General features: G+C 48.2%; 1 protein-coding gene across 1 annotated transcript in view; it reads left to right on the top strand.

Moving 5' to 3' along the window:
- Window positions 1–17,989, top strand: part of LOC147747648 (putative defense protein Hdd11-like) — a 133,641-nt gene that overhangs the window by 55,311 nt on the left and 60,341 nt on the right. The window contains exon 4 of the mRNA XM_086936343.1: window positions 1,706–1,797. Within this exon, the coding sequence (XP_086792469.1) occupies window positions 1,706–1,797 (92 nt within the window). The remainder of the gene's footprint in view (window positions 1–1,705; window positions 1,798–17,989) is intronic.

The following is a 17,989-nucleotide window of genomic DNA, read 5'->3' as shown; positions in this document are numbered from 1 at the left end:
CCTAATTGCTATGGATCCTTAGCCGACAGCCTGTCTACAGCCAAGGGTCTCCATAGAAGCTGGCACGCCCTCAATAGAGCAAGCCTTCATTACACATTGCACCCCACCTACACTCAGATGCCCGGCACACAGTAATATGGTCATTGCCCCCCTCCCTGTGGCAGACTTGAGGCAGGATAAAGAAACAGGAAGTGACCTAGGGATGCTAGCATTTAACTAGAGGTGGGTGAGCTAGGCTTGAGCCTGTCTCTGGCTCAGCTCGAGGTCCTGTTGAAAACCTGAGCCCATAATGTGCTGATTTTTGTGTTGATTCTTCTTGTCTCCATCCTTCTACCAAGGATGTGGCATTCTGGTGAGAGCTGGAGACAGTGGAATTGGGAAGACAAGTTCGAGTCTCGGCTTAGTAGTTAATTTGTGATTTAATTAGTGCTGGGGCTCTCGTGGGGAGGCAGCTTGCACCAGCTCTTGTTAGTGCATCTATACCAGAACCAACTACTAACCATGAAATCTGGCAAGTGGGGAAAGGATGTGGCGTAATGGCCCGAGCTGCCAACTTTGGCGCTGGGGAACCATGTTCAAGTCTCGGCGTTTGCTCAACATTCTGTGATTCTGGGCAAATCACCTAATCTCTCCGTACCTACCAAACATGAATGTTTCCTAAACCAGTGCTCATGAAAAGCACTCTGGGTTGATTTCGCCTATAAACGCCAGTGCTGACTATTAAGTGCTGGTGCCGAGCACCGGAAACCACTGGCTCAAATTAAGCACTGTCTCGGCGTCGGTTCATCATCCTGTGATTCCAAGTAAATCAGTTAACCTCCCCATGCCTATAAGAAATGCATGTGACCTTGTGTAATGTGACCTGTGTTCATATAAAGCGATGGGCTTTTGGGTCGAGTTCACGCTATATTTAAAAGCTGCACTAATAGGTAAAAACAAAGCCTTAGCATAAGGAAAGTTAAATGGGTAACCAACAGTTTGCTGACTGATTCGTGTGATCTTATGCAAATATTTTACTTTACCAATTTTTTTGTCTTCATTATCGTGTATGGAAGCGCCTTCAAATATGTAAGCGCAGACTACCAGTTGTACACTTTTCATAGGTACTTCTCACTACAGTGCTTTAATGTACCCCATTAATGTCAAAACTTCCACTTGGTAAGTAACGCAAAATACTTTAACATAGCAAATGTTTTCAGGACTCAGCTCCTGCACGGGCTCCGGGAGACGAGCCAGACCCTCGGCCCGGCTCGGCTCTGCTTTCACTGTTAATCTTTTGGCTCGCCCACCTCTAGTTTTTCCATCGATCACTCCCTCCTTCTTTATCCTTTGTCCGTTTTCACTCTCGTGTTCCGGAAATGTCTTATGAGGAAACATAACTGCCGACTTAAATTAAGCAGTATGTAGCAATTGTATCCTTTAAAACCTCTAAATCATCCTCCAGACTGCGATTAAAACATCATAATAATTTGTTTTGTTTGGATAACCTCCAAGTGTCAAATAAACGATTACATAATACAAATGTATACTAAAATGTTGAGATAGTACATATTATTTGATTTTATCATGTTCTTATATTCAAAATCCTTTTTTAGGGAACGTTTCTAATAAATGAAACTCAGCATGTGGTGGTTGAGTCTGGTCGTTGCAGACTCATCCTTGCATTCGTTTAGCTGCTAAATGTTTGCTTTTTCTTTTTTGACAGGATGCTGCGAGTCACATCAGTGATCAACCAAAGAACTCAATTACAGTAAACTGGAAGCCTCCTCCTGGTAACATCAGCAACATTCAAATGAGGTAATTAATTAAAACACGCTTTGAGCGTAAGCATAGCTATATATAGTAATCAAGCACTGTCAAAGCCAATCAGTCTGGCTTTGCCTAACAGCCAGTGTTTTTTTTTTTTGTTAAAAAAAACCTAAAACAAATAAAGTGCCTGCCCCGTCAGGAGGCCACTGCTCCTTGCCCCTGCCAACTCTGCCAATGACAGCACTTATACCACTACTAGCCTCACACTCGCACAAGTGACAATTCAAACTATTTAATCCTACTCACAGCTATACCAAGCATTTGCAATGCAATTGGTCTCGCAATTGCGAGATTTTGAGCTATTGGCACTGTAAATGACAATGCCTTTATGTGTTTAAAAAGTTTCAGAGATGCGAGACCTATTGCATTGCAAAAGCTTGGAAGGCGTACTTCAAACTGCCTTGGGGTGATATATGGATCCATTTGCAGACAAGATGTGCTCGGGGAGTCCCACAGACCATTTGAAGGTGGAGCATAAGGGGCACAGGTGGAGGACTAATCCACTCATGGTCCTGAGTTATGCCATGACGAATGCACAAACAACCATCAATTCACCAACTGACCGACACACCGCAGACGCGCACACCTGACTACCCCCATGAGAGACCTACCAACGAGTGGGGAAGGAAGGTTGGGAGACTACCGACTGAGATTGTGAATGGCTGTATATTTTGCATTCATAAATGAACATCTGTATTTTTATACACCTTGTTTCTAAATGCTAACAGCAGAGAGAACCAATGCCGGAGCAGACGGTTTTGGCAAGAATCACTCACTTGGCTGCTGGAAGGAGCAGCGCCACTTGCTTCCCAATGTTAGAACGAGCAGAAAGTTATATGAGATTGGCTACCGAGGGAGACCTGGTGTTATTTTAAAAGCCTCCGATAGAGAAGTCCAAATCTGGGTTAAGTGTGCGAACATCCCCAAAAGTGCTGCCGTCAGGATAAGAGTCACTTACACAAACTCTTAGCACACCGATGCTAGTTTACCCGCACTCTGACATGCCACTTTCAGGCCCTCCTGCGCAATTTTACTTTGCATTATGGAACACTTACCAGCGAGCACGTGGTATTGTGAGTATGAAGTCACTGGTTGGAGACATCACTGGGCAGAGGGGCTTCAATGTAAAGAATTACTCAAGGGATGGCTGCTGTGCCAGCCACATACACTGTCTGAAGAGGCGCCTCTTTTCCCACAGGTCCATAACACTTCTAAAGATTCGAAGTAGCACCAGCTAACCATGTTTCTCAGTGACGTACAATATTAATGGTGGGCCCTCCACTGTTCCAAAGCAGGTGCCACAAGACATGCCTGCCCTTGCTAGTTACTTTGGTGAATGCGGGCACAACTCGGCCCTCCCTTGCCACACTGTTCCATCATCCGGCCTATAACAAGGACTAATGGTATGATGCAACTGCGTAGCTAGAGTGCTTTCTGCACTAGCCACATAATCCATCCACTGTTGCAGAATTTGCAGATTAAGGGTAAAAAAATGTTCAGAGTATGGCTAACTAACATTTACTATGTGCAGACTGTAAATACTGCCCTGAGGAATATGTTACAACAGTCAAAGTATGCCGCCAAAGAGACAGGCTGGGGTTTCTTAATCGATTCTGTCTATTTGTGTGTGGTACTAAAATTACATTGCGCTTGCTAGCATGCCTTGCGTTGCTGGTGGAGTAAACCGCCCCCAGGTTTTGCTTCTGACTTCCAACTGGTTATAGACTTCATTGTAGCTGCTATGTTGGTGAAATTAGGAAATAATTAGACATTATCAACCATCTACAGACAAGTGAGAAGGGGTGGGGCAGACTGCTCTGTGAGGCCAACGGCTGCACACACCCCACGTTCGCACACAGCACCTGAAAAAAGAAAGTTCTGAAGAAAATAAAGATGTGGGGACGCTATACTAATAGCGTGCCATGCTGCCAAATAAAAATACTATTCATAGATTTATAAAAAATTAAAAGAAAACATTTCCCGGTGCCATTTACCTTGTTTGCTGTTGCAGATCGCTCTTCTTCTTGCATCGCTGCTGCTGGGCAGTGGGGGCGGGGAGGGGTGAGTCTGGGACGGAACAATGCTCAAAGGCATACAGGGCTGCTGTATGAAAGTGCGGAGTGGAGAGTGGAGGTTTAAGTCCATAGATGAAGTGATTTACCACATACGTGTGTTCGGCGGCCGAGATGAGTGTGCATGTTAATGCGCACTATTTTAAAAAAAAAAAACAATTACGCAGTCTAAGCGTAAGGATACTGAAGTAAGGAAGTGCTGCTTCCGGAATGAACGGAATTTACGTATGGGATGAAGACCCAATAATAAGGCTGAAAACAAAAAAAATGCACAAGTTAACTAATGGCAAGCGGCGAGAAATTACCCAGCAATAGGTGGAGTTTCACCGCCCATATAGATTACTAGATATCTCGGAGAGACAGCGCATGCGCGCTGCCTAGGTGAGATCTAAACATGGCTTGAATATCAGGTTTTAGTTATTTTAAATGTATAATACATTATTTAGCAAATATTGTTGTGCACATTTCAAAATTAGATAAACAGTTCCACCCTCCGGTGGACTATAAGTGCCGGTGTTAACAATTAAGTGCCTGTGCTGAGCACCAGAAACCACAAGTTAAAATTAAGCACTGATGACAGCCATTTAGCTTTGTCAATGCTTGTTTTGCTTTGCCAAGGTTTTAAAAAATACATTGTTTTAGAAGCTGCCAGAGTCTCGCCATTATAAAAAAAATGGTAAAAAACAGATTTTTGGGGGGCCTCAAACAGCACACATTGCCATAGTAGATCTCTGCATTCATGTTTGGGGGATATTCACAAACTGAATTTTCTTGTAGATTCAGTAGTACTATAATAGCACTACTAAAGTACTACAAAATGGGGGGCGTGGGTTGACCGCTGAAGATTGTGGATGTGTGAGCTTGCAGCTCATCGCCGACTCTAGTTTTATCCTGCAATGTCGGGCCGAATCTCCACACACACTGGCAGGGGGCGATGACCTCTAAACAGTGAGGGGACTGACGCGGTAAAGGTGAACCCAGCAGCACCTACATATGAGGATGGATGGCGCTCAATTGCTGAGTAAGCGGAGGGTGCGGCTCCCAGCCAAAGACAACCCCTGAGCTGAAGAAGGAGCCGAGGGCCGCTACTGGCTGGCTGCTGAAGGGGAGCGGCTTGCATCAGCCTATTGGCCAGGGCAGGGTCTGCTGGGCGCTGTAGAAGAGATAGAGGATGGCTGGAGCGGCGGAGACAGAAAGAGTTCCGTGTCACTTCGAGATAAATGATGGCGGCGACATCACAGAACAGAGGTGAGAGGTAAGGCCGGGCCACACAGGATGCAGCCGACTAGACACGAGTGTTGACCCCAGCGGATTGGGGGAGCGAGTTGCATACTATGCTTACTCCGTGGACCGCACAAACGGGCCCCTGGAACTAGGAGCACATATGTAACTGAGCCCGGTGCATAGAGTTGTGGCCCCCGGGCAGGAGAGAAGACAGGAAGGCCCCATGCGGAGCTGCATGGGATAGAACCGGTGGTCCCCCTGTGCAGAGGTGAAGACTTGGGGCTTGGCCAGGGCCCAGTGCCGATGGACTACTAGACAATTGCAGGGGACCCGGCGCCTCCCTGCGGACTCGTGGTGAGTGTGGAACGAGGCCACGTGAGGCCGGAGCGGAGTGGGGCTCCTAGCTGGGGACTGAGTGCTGTGCCCTGAGGGTGGGTGGGGTCTGGGTCCGGTCGGGCTGGATGATTGGATTTGCTGGGGCCTGCTGACACAATCGGCAGCTGAGGGAGCGGCTCAGGGCCTGGATTGGGGCCCAGTGCTCAATGTTCCTTGACTAGTTGGGGTGAGGCCACTTGGACATCCTGCAGTGCAGGGCCTGGGTTCGTGTGAGGAGGGTGACAGTGGACCTCCGACAACCAACACTGCTACAGCTATAGACACCTAGCACAACATTGGGGGGCTTCAGACCGCTGGCTTCAACGGGGAAGGCATCAGAGAGGGATCCAGAGTCCAGGCCTCATGGGAATATAAGCATATGTGGGTCCTCGAAGAACTGGAGTGGAGGTGATAATACACACTGTGTTCTAGTCCTAAAGACCCGTGTTATGGGCTCATTGTCTGGACCATTGCACTGCCTGCGCCAGTGCACATGCAAGACTGGAGGCCATTAAGCAAGCTGTTGTGCAAATCCCCCCCGAGAACAATATGTATGGTACCCTTACAAGAAGGGGCAAAACCAGACAAGACAGTCTGAGCTGCCACAAGACCAGGAGCCATCGCCGGGACCACAGAAAATGGATCTGGAACCAGTACAATCACAACTCACTAAAATATTGGAGGCCAATGCAGATACAAAAGCCACCCTCCACCAGGACATTAGTACAGTGTCAGTGGGGTTGAGGTTGCTTAGATCAGAGCACCATAAACTAGCTCTCCCGGACATCGCCCGCACCCAGTGGTCGAGAAACTACGCCACTACAAGGACAGAAATACATTATTACACAAAGCTAGAACAACAGATCCTTACATGGTGGGCAACAGTAGGGTTTCTCTTTTTCCAGACTACATGTTGGAAATAGGAGGAGGAGGGCTTCCTCCACTGAGGTTAAGAGGACAATGAGGGAATAAGGCCTACACTATGCTCTGATGTTCCCGGCTAGGCTCCGGATCCGGATCCAACTGGATGGAAAAATCCACTTCTGTGCATGGATCGAAACATACAAATCTGGCACGCACCCTTCGACTGAACAAAAGACCAACACCCAAACCTGGAAAGTGAAGGACGACACATCACAAACGTCCTCGGAAGGGCACAATAAAGAAACCTGCTCCATCACAAATGAAATAGGAAAGATGCGCAGCCCTGAAGGCGGTAGCAATGATCATTTGAGGACCTGGGGGTGTATCCGAGCCCCGCTTCCCGTCGGGTAGGGGGGCAGGAGAATCGGACTCTGAATCCTCACAAACATAGTAGTTGCATCGGTACACCTCGCCCCCCCTCCCACAACTTTCACCGCCCAAATAATACACAGACAAGTAATTTGGGAGAAGAAGTTGCAGGTTTATTTGTGATACAAATAACGGAGCGGGTTAACTGACAGGCGACCTCCCTAAGCCCCGCCACCCCTCGTGACGGGGCGCCTGAAGTTGAGACAATGATGCGGACACAATGGCCCTGGCCAGGTGTCGATCCTGGGAGGCACCAGCCTCCCACCGGTGGACCTATCGTCCACCTGCCCCACCCTCCAGACAAGGGAGAGTCAACTCACACCTTGCCCATCCAGGCGGGGCATTATTAGCAAACCCCCGGTTGTTCAGGCTTACAACCGCCCTAAGGACTAACGGGGTGCCGTTGAACCAAGTCCTCGAGAAGGGCCCCTCGGCTTATATATGACTCATAGCTGTGCATTTGCACTGGGGCTTCAGGTCCTGTTCCTGCGCCTGTCCTGCATGGGGGTCGCCTTGCCACTTTTCCACAGCCTTGGGCGTGGCACCCGCTGCGCCCAGGGCCCCCACTACCTAGCCTTAGTCCTACCCTATCTACACCCCGCTGTTTCTAGCGCTTCCCCTAGGTCTAATAGGAAGATCGCCATGCCCACTTTGGACAGGTGCACCCCATCAGATTCCCAGCACCCAGTGGATTGGCGTGCAGCAAGCCATGCCTAATGAAACCTACCCCTCTTTGTTCGCTGAATTTCCGCATTGCTGCGTTGACTCGCCTGCGAGTGACTTCCAATGCCCCTTGTGATACTGCCCCGTGCCAAGTCGGTCTGGGGGTTATCTCTGACCACCAGAGGCCACTCAATCCATGCTCACTGTGTTTTCAGGGGCAGATGTATTTCTTTACCTATGGTTACTCGCTTGTTGTTTGTTACATGCACGTGTTCTAAAATTATCTTGGCAGTATGGGTGTTGTCATTGCGAGGCTCCGGTGAGTGGGATGAACGCCAGCTGAGAGACAATACTTGTAAATCTTGCTAATGCTCCTCCGTGAGGGCAAGTTTCTTGAACTAATAGATGAGAACCCTCGTGCTGGCATCTATTTTTAGATGTTCTAGCTTTCAACACTGCCCTTTTCAGTACATTGTTAGTTTATTAATTCTTTGCTTATAACCACTCCGATTACTAATTCCCACCAGAACTATGTAACAAGCACCCGGGCTGTGGGCAAGCACGAGGCTACGACTAGCCTTATGGTAGGGAGGGCCGGCCGGGGCCTTAATAAAGGCAAGCCCTGGTCCCAGGTACCATAGCAGAGAACTAAAGACAAGAACATTGTTTTACCTCTTCTTATGCTCCTCCTATGCAGGCCAGGTCTGTGTTGTCATGAAATGGCATTGTGTTGTCTTTAAATATAAAATACTATGCGATGCACTGCATAGGTGTTATATTCTCCCTCTACTAATTGAGTTTTTTATGGAATGAATGAGATATGCAACGAATGAAGATTCCATGGATGTTGTTGTAGCCTCCCTGTGCCAATTGCGTTTTGCATGTAAGGAATAAGAAATACTAATCTTCGTAACTAAAAAGCCTATAACCAAGGACAGCCTAACCGTCCCGGACGGCTTTGTAACGGGTCGCAATTCACGTCACCTGGATACATTCTGGGGACCGCTAAATCCCTATGGAAAATTAAATTGATTCTTGGCGCCTGTACATGCCACTTTACCTGTGATGTACTTTATGTATATTGCCTTGCTACCCTTGGAACTGAGCAGGTGGCTGTCCTTCCTACTGGCAGTGTTGCAGTATAAAGTAGGTGCCAGACTTCTCAAATTGTTGAGACAGGGACACCCGAGGGCACCATAATCTGTAAAGGCTACTCCTCCTACTTCTTAGCTATTGTTGGCTCAGTGTGGCCCCAGCCTTTCCCTAGGCCTTCCCTTACTTCGTGGCTTTGTACGTATACCACTTTCTTACTATATGGTTTGCTTGGCCCCCAGGGCCTACCCGCCCATTGGTATACTAACTAAGTGTATAGATATGTGCTTGTGCCTCCGGCCTCATAACTAGTTCAGGGGGGGTAGTGATAAAATTAATGCATCTATATTTTATATATATCCTGGGTGGTGTCCTTTTATTTGGTATTAAAAGGATTACATGTGTTAATCCAGCTGGCTTTACCCGCCCTCTACAATCTAGGACTCTTTTGCTGCGGTCCGCGCTATCTAAGAAAGTGTGACATCATTCTGAGTTCTGCATTGCCGAGCATGGGGGGGGGGGTGGGGGGGGGAGGCTATGTCCCTAGAGCCCTTACCCTGTGCGAGTACGCATGCGTACTGAAACAGCTGGAAGGTCCAGTAGTCTTGAAGTCTCCTGAACCATCTGAGACTTTAACATACCCAATTTATTTATTTGTTTTTCCTAGGGTATGTCTACGGGACATTTGAATATCTCACTTGAGATCTCAGAACCGCTGCTAAATATGTCCCCACTTCTACATTGTCCTTGGCTCAAATCTCCCTGCCAATAAGTCATCGGAAGTACAACACCGGTATAAAATCGTGCTACGGCATGGCAATTTGGACTGCACATTATTGTTTATGCATGTATAATGTTTTCTTCAGCTAAAAGATTATTTCTAATATTTTAAAATCTAGTATTTTATTACTAGACTTTGACCAACTAATACTATAGGAGCACTAACGCCAGGGCGATGCAAGTCTGTTATCTTGTGGTTAGTTGTAGACATGGCTTTGCTTCTAATTTTCGTGGAATGTTGCATTTGCTGCCAACAATTTCAGTTTCTCCCCCCTTCTATGCACATCTTAAGCTTTCCACATTCCAAGTTTTTAACTCCTATATTGTGTTGTAATTCCAGGTACTGAGGGGACAGCTAGATTTAAAAGTCCATGTACTTAATAACAACCTAAAATGTAGGCTCTTGGATACAAGATAAACCTGAAATACTAGGTATGCAGTAAGCTCCAACCTTCGAGTTAGCTAAGCATTAGGACTACAGGTGCTTCTTTGGGGATAGGTGTTACTTGCAACATATTCCTCATCCTCAGAGGTGCCAATATCCCGTCGCAGAAACCGGTCTATATTTACTTGTGTTCCTGTCCAGAGAGAATGTTACCCCTCACTTCGAACAGGACTGGTCCTACGGGAGGGAGTAGGACTAACTCTGATATGAATACTGCTGGGGCGTGTTTGAAGTGGGACAGCAGGCAAATTATGGATTGGAATAAGGTCCAAGTAATTACACTAACTGGGATTAAACAAATCGTTACTGTTCCCGCCTAACCAATGTTTTATTCAGACACTGATATTACATAAGGGCCTACAGGCGCCCGTGCCACACCTTCTGTAATACTGCTAGCACTACTACACATACAGAGCACCTTTATCTTAAACGTTAAAATGCGGGAAGGGGCCTGTAATAAACAGTGTAGTCTGATGCAAAAGAACTATAAAGCTATTAGAAATATCCACCCACTGAGAGTAGAAAGGTTTTACCTTAAAAGGAGAGAAACAGAAAAGCAAACACCGGGATTTGGATAAACGGTCTGTTTAAGGCATTATCACTCTCAACCACTCCTTTGTCTTCAATGTAACCGTTATTATTCCAGAATAGTAATGAATGACCCCATTCCGCACCTTTAAGTTGGCCGATCAAATTTCAGCGGCCCACAGATGGTACTAACCGATGCCAGTGTTACTTGGTTCCATGGTATATGTTTGACCTCATGAGGATGGAAAGCCAAGGTGTCCCTGCCAGAATTCCACTTTGCTATCTCACTAATGAATTAATCCGAACCGCTAGAGCAGTCAGTCTCAGGGCTGACACCCTTCACGGACGAAAAGAGATGTGTCTTAAATTATGGATCATTGTCTACCTTGACACCCTTAAATTGCAGAGGCAAGTGGCGATACCTATCTCAACATTTCCCCTAAGTGGCGCAATATTGGACCATTCGAGTTCTTGGTTTGTGAGTTCTGGCACCTGAGGCTGCACTCCCCGTTATTAATCAGGACTGCGAGTGCACCTATTTTCCTCATTAGCCGTCAACGCAGGGCATGACATGTTTATTTGGGAAAAAACCCAACGGGTTGGCCTTATAAAGGAGGTAAACCACCTTGCTGTAAAACCGCAAGATGCCGTTGCAAAATACCTCTGGGCAGTTTACCACCTAGCAGTCCCGAAAACGTCAGGGCCTAGCTTTTTATTGTTAGTCGCGCTTATTCACCCTATGTCATATTTACTGATCGAATCCTGCTCCTGCCCATGCAGTAGATCGTGTTTAATCTACATTGCAGTTGTTAAAACGAGCCACCACAACAAATGGCTAGCAATATTTAAACAGAATTTAATTTAAAGCATTGCAACCGATGGGTCAACTGCTGTGAGAACAAAGGACGGGGTAAGTTTCCAAAAGCTGCTGGAGTGAGAGGCATAGCGTTCGAAACTCCGGGCTCTTTCATTAAGATGTTATGTCTACCACAAGGTTTCTGCCTCGTAAACAAGCAGTAACGCAAAGGATAATGGGCACAAATGTATTTCACTCGAGTGAGACCAAAGCTAGATCGCAGTCTCACTGAGGAACTAAACACATGCGTCACAATTACAGAAATGTAAGGGAGAAATCCAGAGGATGTGAACTTTATCACACCACTCGTCATTGCAACCACTGAGCTATAGTTTAGCAGGGCCCACAATTTTAGAATGCACTGATAACCGAGGTCCTAATCGTAATACAGAAGGCCATTGAAGTGGCACCTCATGATCTGACTCAGCCGTAGCTAAAAACAATGCATAGAGGAATGTAAATTACTAATCTGTAGAATGAAATAAGCCATTATCTATGATTCTAGCGCATACCAATGACTTGCTTTCCGGATTGCTCTGTATCCTAACTATTTCATGCTGCACATAATGCCCCCGTCCCCAAAACACAAGACAGTTTGTTTCAAATTGGCGACCTCTGATGGCTGCAACATCAACGTAATACGCTTTTTGATTCGTTACAATCATACATAGTCGACCTCTGCATTCGCGCTAATACAGTTAGTGTGGGTCTAACCAGCACTTTGAGAATGCACAAATGTTGATCCTTACTTCCTACACGCAAATTAAAACAACGACAGTCGCCCAAATGTTCAATTGCTTACCGCTGTACGGGGGCCCCCAGAATTCTGAATTAAAGATGGCTACGAAATCAATTGGTGATATAAACCAACGCACAAGTGTGATGGCATGTCTACCAGGACACAGCCCAACCCGGTGTTTGACTGTTCTGCGCTGCCCCTCACAACATCCTGTGGCACATCCGGGAGGCCTGGGATGTGCAGCGCTCGCTGTCTGCCCTTTTCTGTGTCTGGCACTCATTCATGCTGCTCTCCATGATGGATCCCTGCAAGGTTGCCGGATTCCACGTGTGAGACTGACCCAGTTGGGCGCTGCACTTAGAGAAGCAGGGACACTGGCCCGAGGATGGTGTGAAGGACAGACAGGGCCATCTAATAGCCTCATATATCCTACCCCTTAGACGAGGGTGGAGAGGCACCGGGAATCGAACACTTCCTTGAGGGTGAGAGTCAGCGCTCTATCCCTAGGCTACCAGACTCGAGAAAATCCATGCCTCCTATGTGCACTATTGGCTGATGTATCTCCCGTCAACACCATGGTGCCTTGACCCTCGAGGAGACCCTGGGCCAGCCCTCCTGCTTTGGGGGGGTGGGGTGGCACACGCAATTGCCACCTCGGAGCAATCTGGGGCCGGTGCACCGTGACTAGACAACGCAAACAAAAGCAAGAACGTACGACTTTACACCAAACACTGCGCTCATGCCTGACTTAATTCTACTTTTGAATCGGTCAAGCACAATATTCACATTTTGGTAAACGAGCTAATAACGGGATTGGTGACCACACGCCCAAATCCTGTCAGCTCTGTGTTTACCTACTCTCCCCAGGATGCGGTCAAGTGCGGGGGAGCCTGGACCGGTTCCTATGTTCGCCTGGGAGATGTGGGAGGGGCCGCCCAAAGATGGCCCCCGCGGTCTGGACCGACGCCGAAAAGGCCTAGTGACCACGTGGCCCTCGCGAGCAGGGTACTGGCAGAGCCAAGCAGAGTCTATGCTGGCACAGTCGAAGACCCCCTGGCTGGGTCAGGAGCGGGGTAGCCGGCACCGCGTGGGGTGTTGGGGAGTCCAAAATTGTACTTCATTTACACGGCGCTACCCTAACAGATAGGAAATACACAATGAACCATGAATGTGTATGGCATGTCATGAAGTAGCAAAGAGTTTGTACGAATCCCACAATGCAATCCCATGTAGTATAGCTTGTGAGCAAACCAGTTCCTTGATGTAGTGTTCCGAAACAACAACTTAAATGCATCAGAATCTCAATTGTGTGGCGTTGAAGAGCCCTTAGCAGATCTCTTTTCAGTTGCACACCTTGAGCATGCAGCCAACGTAAGGCATGCTGTAAAACATGACTTGGGCTGGCCGCCTGACTACTGCACGCACCACGCAGTGCACAACAAGCAAATGAGGGTGAGAGTAGAAGGAGGTGGCAGATTTGCGAGTAGCCTGAAAACGGGTCACACCGAGATTACATGTGTGCGCCCACTTCTAGGAAGTTCCCAGCTCCTCTCACCTCCTGGAATAGATAGCTGCTGTCTCTGCTGAACGGGAATAGCCTGTTGTGGTAGACCTCGGATATGGAAGGCTCACCGCGCCTTCACCGTCAGCATCCTTCTGATAGCGCTGCCTGCTTTCCTATCAAATGCCAGAGAAACTAGGAGCTCTGAGGATCTACATAAAAGACACAGCGTGCCAAACAGTGTCCCTCAGCGAAAGCAAGAATGTCGCCACAGTGGAGGAGGGTGGTTGTGCGGACCTTCCGTCAGCGGGATCGCCGCCGCTGTTGTGTGGGGGGGGAGGGAGTGGGGGGGGGGCGAAGACGTGCCCTAACCTAATCTCTCGCTAAAGCGACTTCGGCCTTCGACCTCCCGCCGGCTGGAACCCGGCTCCCCACCTTTGAAGTCGGCGCGCCCGGATGCCCCAGGGCGCCAGACCGGTCCACTCACTGCTCAGCCAATTTTCGCAAATGGGCATATAAACGATCCATCACTTTACGGACAAGGATCACAGCTCAGCCAACCGAACAAGGATATAAAACTGGAATTACCGGGAATAGACTCGGGGCAACGTATGTGCGAAGCCTGCGCTCTACAGCTGCATCTCTGATCTAATGAACGAAAGGATGCGCTCTGTATAGCTCACCAAAGCTTTCTCCGCACTTCCCCACAGACACACGACAGGCCCCCCGGGGCTCGGCTTATATCTCAATGCCACATGCCTCTCCCCGGACAACTCCACCCCCCGTGGTCTCTGACCACAAGGCCTTGTGTAACTTGGGATTTGCCCAAGGACGGGGCCCGGGGGTGCGGGGGGTGAAGAATTCCTGCGCTTCCTCGTTCCCTACGGTGATCGACGAGGGAGATGAAATTGCGCCATTAATCACTGCCTCTCCATCATGGCAGCGTGCCCACATGACGTACCCCGCCGCTTCAAATACACCCTGGCCCCGTCGGCGCCATTCATCGCTACCGCTCCCTCCGCCCGCACAACACATCGTAGACCCCGCACGCCACCAGAAAAGATCACTGGGCTCCCCCGTGGTAAAACCACGGAGCCCTGTCAACTCGGATAATCCCGAGGACGGGGCCCGGGGGGGAGGCCTGTTAATCCCTTACCCACTGTGGAGCTGAAATCGCGGGCCTGCGTCCGAGTCGAGGGGTGAGGGAAAGGGGCCTAGGAGGGGCTAACGGGCCTAAGGCTGGCGAGGCAGCCTTGCGACCGCCAAGGTGGATGGGGCAGCAGCAAAGAGGCCGCCGAGGGGGAGGAGCTCACCTATAACCCCCCAGAGGATGGGGGGGGGTGGCCTGCCTAGCGTGACCCCGCCTCCCCGCCCCCTCCCACCCCAGGGCTGGCCTCTGTTTCCTGCGCCCTACTACGGGGTTTGCCCTCCCAGGGGGTCCCTTGCAGGGACATCGGGCATCCTTCAGATAGCGTGCAGCTCCCAGTTCTGACCCCGAAGACAGCGGATAAAACAATATGAAAAGGCATTGAGCAGAGGGGATGTGACATACACTTTGCTGCAAGTTCTTTGGTCACTGGGCAGAGTGGGAGTTATTGGACTCATATTGAGAAATAGGGCTGGTGTGGAGGCGGCATCTAAATAGCTGTCTTAGGTACACAACCCACCCCTATGGGAAGGTTTACAAACCAATGAGTTTGGACCTTCTAATTCACTACCATGGTTTCTTTGGGGTTTGGGCAGCAGGCCGTTTCTGGGTTGTTGTGGGGAGGGGGAGTTCATGTTCAGAGGGATTGTTTACCTCGTTTAGTACTAGTTTGTGCCTTATGCCTGGGTGGCTCAATTGTGCACGGCCTGGGGGACGGGGGATGGGTTCAGGATTGGTTAATGTGAAATAACTGCAATGGCTGCACCACATTACATAATTTTCATGGATATTTACATAGAAGGGGATTGCAGATAGCTATGCTGCAAGAAACACATTTTATTCAAACTGAAGTAGATAGGTCAAATATTCACCACTGCATACTCCGTGTATTCAAGAGGTGTATTGCTATGGATCAGGGCAGGGGTCTCATTCGAACTACAGAATACAGATATTGATAAGGAAGGATGGTTTGTCTTGACTACTGGGAGACTATAGGAGAGGGAAATAACACTTGGCGCTGTGTATGCCCCTAACCAGGATCAGATCCCCTTCCTGCATTGACTCTCACTTCACTAGCTGACATGGCCTTGGGGAATAGGCTACTGGGGGGGGGGTCCGATGTTTTGTTAGACCGCTCAACACTCCTCTTACCGGGAGCCCCAGCACATCGTAATGCAGCAGGTATGCAAGACAGGATGGCGAATTGGGGGATGGAGGACATATGGAGGGCGCAACATGCTTATATGAGTGACTACTCTTACTACTCACCTACTTATCACCTAGGTTCAAGAATAGATGCCTTTCTCTGCGCACACTCCCTTGGGACAATTATACCATATGCTGAGTATCTAAGGTGCATGATATCAGACTATTGCCCGCTATTACTTGAGCTTAAACAGCTGAGGAATCACCCCCTGGTCCCTTTGTGGTGGCTCAAACTATCGACCCCAAAAGACGGTTTCTATAGGGAAACCCTAAGAACCACCATCAAGAACTATTTCTCAGAGAATGCGCAGTCAACATCTTCGAGATTAGTGGAATGGTACGCTTTTAAGATAGTGATGCAAGGACATTGCTTGGATCAGTCTGTAGGGGCCCAGAGGGAGTTACACTCAGAACTGAAGGCACTAGAAGATAAACTACATCAGTTAGGGAACTTGCAAGAGATACAGGCAGCAGGCACGGAGGGCCTGAGGGAAATGCACGTGCATTATAATGAGGCCCTAGAACGACTACGGTGCCATGACTATAGGGGTTACCTCACGCGTATCCAAGAAGAGGAAGGGAGGCCAGGGCGACTGCTAGCGTGGCTGATTAGGCCAGTGCCAAGAGGGTTCCCGATCACACACATAACTGGGACAAATGACAACATTATTTATGACCTGGAGAAGATCAACACCCTATTCTTCGACTATTACAAGGATTTATATAATGCACCCCTCACGGTCACACCGCAGAAATATATAGATTTTTAAAAATAATCTGCCACTTCGGAAACTATATCCCTGAGCAGGAAGGTTGAATCAAAATTAAAGGCATGGCTAATATGAAGACCCCGGGCCCTGATGGCCTCCTAGCGGTATTTTATTCTGATTATGCTCCAATCTTGGCCACTAGATTGATGAGTCTTTACGAGGAGTCTCTTGGGTACCTCCCTGAAATGATGTGTGACACAACTGTTATACCACTTCCCAAGTCCACACTCCTTGACGCTGGTACAAAAGATTATAGGCCACTTTCCATGTTGAACATGGATTTCAAAATCCTTAGTAAAATCATGGCGCTGCGGCTGCTTCCACACATGACAATTTAATGCATCCAGATCAGAATGGTTTCATACCACCTAGAAACAAATCGCTCAACCTGAGGAGGCTCTACTCGGTTTTGTTCCACTTGGATGACCAGGCAGTTTCCCAGGCTGCACTTTTGTTGATTGACCTGGAAAAGGCCTTCAACACTGTTAGATGGGATTCTTTTTTGAGGTTCTGCCACAGATGGGACTGGGAGATGGGTGGCTAAAATGGATGAAGCTGTTATATGGCAAACCCACAACAAGAGTGCGCACAGGTAAAATTGTTTCCCACCAATATGGAATTTGCTGGGGGACAAGCCAAGGATGCCCCCTGTTACCGCTTTTGTTTGCCTTGGCGATTGAACCCCTAGCGATTTTATTTAGGGCAGGTTGGTAAGGCATAGGAATACATATACAGGGTTGCACACACACCATCTCACTATATGCAGATAATCTTTTGATATACCTAAATGGTGTGGTAAAAGGAACAGCCACGGCCCTCAAACGCCTTACATACTTTGATTTGATTTTACATTTTATAAAGCGCAGCGTATGCCCAAGGGCGTCTTGGCGCTAACAAAGCCTAGGATCATAAAAAAAACAACTCTTTAATTTGTGTGAATCCTAGTTTTTGAATAGCCATGTTTTCAAACGACTTCTGAACAGCATCAGGGAGTTACTATTTTTAACCTCTAGAGGTAGGGAGTTCCACATCTTAGCCGTCTTTAGGATGAAACTCCCCTCCCCCCCCCGCCAACTCCCTCCCCCCCAATCGTAGCTGCCTGTACCTTGGGACTACCAATAGATGTGACTGTACTGATCTTAGATTCTTAGATTTCTGGAAGGGTAGTATTTCCTAAAGTGTGTTCTCAAAAAAAGGTGCCCCTTTCCCTGTAAGGCCTTAAATGCAAGACACTGAGCTTTGAATGTAATTTTCTTCCCCACTGGCATCCAAGGGAGATCTCTTAAACGATTGGTTACTGAATCATGTTTGGGGACATCCAAGATTAGTCTTGCCGCTGCATTCTGCATCCGTTGGAGTCTGAGCAGAAGCTGTGCCTGAAGTCCCACATATAAAGCATTACCATAATCCAACCGTGATACAGCCAATGCAGTTTCCACCGTTTTTAGGGAGTCTGTAGGAATAAACGTCCGGAGTCTGTAGGAATAAA

Source organism: Lissotriton vulgaris, chromosome 1_1 (assembly GCF_964263255.1).
Source record: "Lissotriton vulgaris chromosome 1_1, aLisVul1.2, whole genome shotgun sequence".
NCBI lineage: Eukaryota > Metazoa > Chordata > Amphibia > Caudata > Salamandridae > Lissotriton > Lissotriton vulgaris.
This window is presented reverse-complemented; position numbering and strand designations above follow the sequence as displayed.